The sequence below is a fragment of the Hypanus sabinus genome, chromosome 18 (genome assembly GCF_030144855.1).
Source record: "Hypanus sabinus isolate sHypSab1 chromosome 18, sHypSab1.hap1, whole genome shotgun sequence".
NCBI classification, from domain to species: domain Eukaryota; kingdom Metazoa; phylum Chordata; class Chondrichthyes; order Myliobatiformes; family Dasyatidae; genus Hypanus; species Hypanus sabinus.
The window spans coordinates 71,201,480-71,207,479 of record NC_082723.1 but is presented as its reverse complement, the minus strand read 5'-3'; the positions used below and the strand labels follow the sequence as shown (position 1 = coordinate 71,207,479).

The window sequence follows — 6,000 nt, the reverse complement described above, 5'->3', positions numbered from 1 at the left end:
AGTGGAAAATGTTAACAGGTATGTTAAAATTGCATTGAAAGAACTGCCAAGAGATCTACAATATGGCTCCAAGTGTGAAGTGGGAAGACGGTCTCTGAGTATGATGCTTCCGTAATTTCACAGGAATAACAGTCCAAGAAGCAAGAGCAAACTTCATTCTTGAGATTGTCCATTGGCTTGAAGAACCAGTGTTGGAACAGGCTAATGAGCCTTTGCAAAGGTAGAAATAACCAAATGATTTTGCATTAGCAGCTCACCCTTTAAGTCAGTCAGCGAGTATAATCACAGACACACAACCACTTTGTCCAAAATCAATGCTGTATTTGTCTCATTGATCTACAGGAATCAAATCTGTTTAAAATACAGAAACCAAAGTACAGAGCAGAAAGGAGGAAATGGCAGCTGATGTATGAACTACAGAGTAAAAGCCCAGATATATAAACACAGATGCTGCTTTTTTTTTGTCCGGCAAGTAAAACATGGCAAAATTTACACATGACCAAGAAATAAAGAGTCACGCAGAGCAGTTCACCCAGAACCACACTGCAAGAAACATCTGCTTAAGGACTTTGTTTGCTAACAGTATTGTATCAGAAATGTTACTGTGAGATTTTTGATTCCTAAAATACTACTTTGTCTTGTATACAGATTCCATAAAAACACTGCACAATTACACAAGGTCCACACTGAATGTCCTTGCCTGTTGCTAAGAATTTCTGCCCAATACAACGTTTATTATTATTGTCTGTGTTGTGGATTGAGAAATTAAGTCTCTTTCTGAACTGGGTGCCTTATTGGTCCAGTAATTTTCCGCTCTCCCTCTCCACCCCACCCTCTTCATCTTTTGCAAACACAATTTGTTTTGAACCTTGGAATTGACTTTTATTCTGCCCCTCCCCTGTTCCCAACATTTCAGGTGGTCGTGTTCCCCCAACGCATTGACGTTGGTTTGGATGTGCAGCCTTTGTGAAAGACCTGCCTGCGGTTCTTGCATAGTTGAACTGAATACGCTTTCTGAAACTGAGTGTTAAGCACACTTCCACGTGACACTATAGGAATAATTTTGTGTTATAAATATCCAGTGAGCATCTCTGGTTTCAGAAACCCTTTATAAAGGCTACCTAAGTAAAGAATTTAATTAGCATGTTCTGAGTATCAACAAAGTATTTACATTTTTTACAGGAACCACATGGACCTCTTCTGCATATCTTGTAGTCGTTAATAAGGCAAAACAAATTCAGATTTGTACATTTCTCAGAGTACACAGACGTTTCTGGGAACCAAAGAAAGGAAAGTCATTTTTTTGGCCTCAATATGGAACCTCACAGTGGATTCATTGGTATCTTGACAAATTATACCATTGCAACCCTGGGTATTATTAAAATAGTTTTGAGGCCTTAACGGCTGGAAACTGAACACAAAACTTAAAAGCAAACTAATAAAAATGAAACAATAAAATTACAAATCCATACAAATTAGATTTCAAATATTGGAAAAATGTACAAACATGATTTCAGAATTCTCTGCACAAAGAAATCTAGAGATCTATAATTGATAATATATTAATTCCAATTATAAGCAATCTTCTGGTATCAAAGTTCAGACTTTTTAACCTTCCCAACTGTGCTTCAGTTTTATAAATTTACACTCTCTCTTCTTGCAGTGCATTGTTTGAATCGAAGGATCTCACACAGGACAGTTCCCTCCACATTTAAGAACTACCGTGCCTCTACTTCTTTGGGATTACGTGAAGGGGAGTAGTCCCGAGACTCTGTGTTAGTGAGTGGGGTAGTCCTTCGGGGAGATACAGACCGCGCACTGCCAGCTGGTACGAGAGGAGGTGGAGCACTCAATGCTGCTGTTGGTGGGGTCCTGTTCAAAATCCCATTGTGGTTGGCAGTGGATGGACTTAGCCTTGGGTAGTGCATTCCGCTTAAATGAGGCATAAAGGATGGCACATGTGCCAAGTGACTGTCCATGGCTGATGTGTGCAAGGCATGCAGCCTGGCACGGTCAAACTCTTCCCGTAGGTGCAAGCGTTCTCTTTCATCAGCGTGTCGTATGCGTTCCTGCTCCCGCCTAACCTCCAGCACATGCTCATGGTTGTAGTCATGAGGTTCCCTGTCTCTGTACGACCGGTCGTGTTCATAGAAACCGGCTGCCGTGGGGAACCTGTGCATGGGATCGGTGCGCAGGGGGAACTCCATCCTCCTATGCAGGTCAAAGCTCCGGTAGGCATCTCGCAGAGGGTCTCGGACGGGATCCCAAGAGAACCCTGGGTGGGGCAGCCGCTCTCTTCCCGCCAGCGGGCTCATGCTAATGAAGGGTGTCACCATGCGAGCACGGTCAAGCACATTCATGTTGTTCATTTGATGGATGCTACCCATGGTGATGGGCATGGGGCTCACAGAATGGCCAAGTTGAAGTCCATGTAGGGTTGTATGGTGAGGTGGCTCACTGCTCCTAGGATGCTGTGAAGAGTCTGAACTTATCACCATCACTTCGTTATCCTCCTTTCGCTCCTCTTTTATTTTTACGTCATTCTTTATTTTCGGATGGTCACAAGGGGCCTCTGCTTTCCTATCACTCTCTTTGCTGACAGAGTTGGTAAGCTTCATGCCATCATTCAGCACAGTCCTGTTGTACGGAGAACTGGGCCTCACCACTGGCTTTGTGTTGTCCTCTGAAAGCCTCCTCTCATGGCCTTGACTTTCCTTGACTGGTGACCTATTCTCCTTGATCTTAGGCTCAGTGCCGGGTAGCTCTCTCAATGGGTCTGAGTGCTCTCTCTCCAACTCTTTTGATCGATCTCGCTCAGCGGTGCTGTGGTGCCTCGTGGGATCGCTCAGGCCTCGGCTGTTGCTGTGGAGGAGATTGTTGATTTGGTGGTTGACAGGGGCAGATGCTGGTGACGACCTGTTGGAGTGCCTGCTTTTCTCCACTCCATCTCTAGAAAAATGCATTTGAAAACACATTATTGTGAGTAAATTTAGCAATCTAGTTAACTAGTCTAAAACTATTGAACTCAAGAATCTGGGAACTGTCTTATGAAGTTTTTCCAATATCCAGTAGTCAAAATACTCTTATTGCAAAAATTGTCTTTTTCACCTTCAGAATATTAATCTGATTTTTCTCTGTTACAGGTTCCAACAGTTGAAAATAAACAAATTAACATTTTATCCTGCAATTACTCAAAAGCTTTCAAACTTACACATAATAAACTTACACTTACACCTTACAATTAACTTACTGGTTATTTTGGGCCACCTCTTAAAGAACAAAAGCTAATCAAGAAAATAGCCAGGATCCCCTTCATTAATTTTGGACACAGTCACTTCACTGGGGCAGGAAAATGATGCGAAACAATTTCTAATCAGCGTTAGACGTGCACTTATGTGCCGTTTGACACTACACCGTGCTTAGAAAGAACAGTTTTAAAATATCGTTTGTTCTGTATGTTTGTGTTTAAAAAGCAGTGATTTTTGTCACTGATAGTTACCAAGAAATAAGGAGCATGGCATTCCAAACTGTTTGGATCACTGCGGTTTTGAGCATTCAAGCTTAAAGTTGCCAGAAATGGTTGGGAGTGAAAATGAAAGAATTTCACCACTTCAACAAGTTAGAACTTTAAAGAATTTGAAAGTATCAACAATCATCTTGATTATTACAATGAAAATGAAGATTTGGAGGATCAAGTTGATGAAAATTGTATGAAGGCAGTGTACAATTACTCTGTGCCGGATTTGTTCATTTATAATCAAAAGAATAGCATAGTTCCTCTTTGATAACTATTAGGAACTAATACATAGTTTTACAGTACTGTGACCATTTTCTAATTTGTTCTGTATTTCATTTAAATACACAACTTGTTACTCAGTTAAAAAGTTCAACACTTTTATACCTTTTTAACTATTTCTTTGAACATTTGGCTAATTGGGCCAGCTGCTTAATTGGGCCAACATATACTGCTCCCTATTAACTAGAATCTACTGTATTTGAACTTGATTTAGGGCTTAATATAATCGTTTTGTCAGAAATACAAGAAAGGGAAAGAAACCAACTGGACAGGCATGATTGGAAGATTTTTTGGATGTAACGAGTTATGAACCAGAATTCCCTGCCTTTGTGAGGTTAGTAAAGGCAGATATCATAGCAACCTTCCAAAGAGATGGGTACATATTGAAAAAGAAAACTTTGTATGGCAATTGAGAAAGTGCAGGTGAATCCAATGTACTGAGGAACTCTCAAAGAGCCAGCACAGACATATGGGCTGAATAGGCTCCTTCGACACTGCATTTTCAAACACAATGTCTCCCTTGGAATTGAGATCTGCATTTTATGAGGCTTGAACTTAAACTTTTTATTTTTGAATTCTGCTTAAGACAGGATGGCATGGTAGCGCAGTGGTTAGCACAACACTATCACTACGCCAGTGACCAAGGTTCAATTCCTGCCACCATCTGTAAGGAGTTTGAATGTTCTCCCAGTGACTGCATGGGTCTCCTCTCACATTCTAAAGATGTATGGGTTAGTAGGTTAATTGGTCGCATGGCTGTAATTGGATGATGTGGGCTGGTAAGGCCAGAAGGGTCTGTTACCAAGTTCTATCTCTAAATCAGGGGCTTCAATTAATTTTTTATGCCATGGACTCCTACCATTAATCAAGAGGTCCATGGATCCCAGGTTGGGAACTCCTGCTCTAAATAAATAAAATAAAAAAATAAAATTGGACCGTGTGACTTTTTTCTTTGAGAAAAGGAATTTCAATATTGTTAATGTCTATTAATGATAAATAAGGCTGCTTGGGAGACTGCCTTGGGAATATGCTGCATCACTGTGTCTTAACATGGACATCTGGCCATTGCTGGCAGCGTTAACCTATTGGACACTCCAACTGGCTGCTATGTTTTTCACACTACTAAGAAACAATTACTGTATCTGTTTACTAGGTAGAATTGGAAAAGAAAATTACATCCGGACCCAAAACACCCTTGTTCCCCACTTACCACTGTGAATGCAGAAGAATATTGAGCTCATTCAGCAGCATATCATTGGCCTTCTAACAAGTAGGTTCTGCTACTTACATAGCTGGGAGCTACATTGGCAACAGGCTGACAGAACTGCTAAGTAATCCCATGAGGGCTTAATTGCCTTGGTAAATAAATGCCATGGATGGGCCAGTCCTCAGTAACTGAGCATGGTGACTGGGTTTCTCTTTGCATTTTATGTTGATTTCAGGATTTCACCCAAGGGATTGTAACTAGCTTTAAAGTGTCAAGTTAGCTATTGATGTGTGAAGAGTTCCTTTCAATTAGGGTTTGCTGATTACTGCTGACCTCCAAGAGGGCCACAGCCTTGTCATTGAGTTTGAAAGCTTTCATGACTCAATGACCTGGAGAGCTATGTTGGCTGGAGTCAGGGCTTTATGCTTTGGCTCTTGGTAGGGTCACCCATGCCAAACAGGTCAAAGGGTAGAGACCGGACTAAAAGTGGGCCACCAGTCCTCCAGGTCTGGGGGTTCAGCTCAGGGCTAACAATTCTGACTTGGTCAAATAAAGAGGTTGTAAAAACAGCAATGAGATTCCTTCTACATCTGAGTGCGACGGTATACCCAAATCAGCACCTGGGACTTGCATGACTGACAGTAGTGAAAACCGAGAGGAAGCTACTGACACGATAAAGGATGCCCTGAAGACCAGCAGAGACGGAGGATCTCACTATTGCCCTAAACGTCAGTTGTGTAACAGACACTCTGACTAACTGATTATTGCTGAGAAAACTGTTTGTAAATGCAGCCTGAATATTGGCCAGGGACTGGTTCAAGGCATGTTATGATCTTCTCCACAGTTAAAATCCTTTCAAGAAATTCCTATATGCTTGAATGTTAAGGCAACTTGGGACACCTGATTGGAGCAAATTCATCCTTGAAATACAGATCAGTAAAGGGATGCAGGCAAACACGCAAGGGGATATTTAAAATTTTCTAGAACAGAGTGAATA

General features: G+C 41.4%; 1 protein-coding gene across 14 annotated transcripts in view; it reads right to left on the bottom strand.

Moving 5' to 3' along the window:
• Positions 1-300: 300 nt before the first annotated feature.
• Positions 301-6,000, bottom strand: part of fbrsl1 (fibrosin-like 1) — a 1,000,035-nt gene continuing 994,335 nt past the window's right edge. For all 14 annotated transcript variants that reach the window (XM_059994617.1, XM_059994618.1, XM_059994619.1 and 11 more), the window contains one exon: positions 301-2,949. In XM_059994617.1, coding sequence (XP_059850600.1) covers positions 1,719-2,949 — 1,231 coding nt within the window. In that variant the 3' untranslated portion in view covers positions 301-1,718. The remainder of the gene's footprint in view (positions 2,950-6,000) is intronic.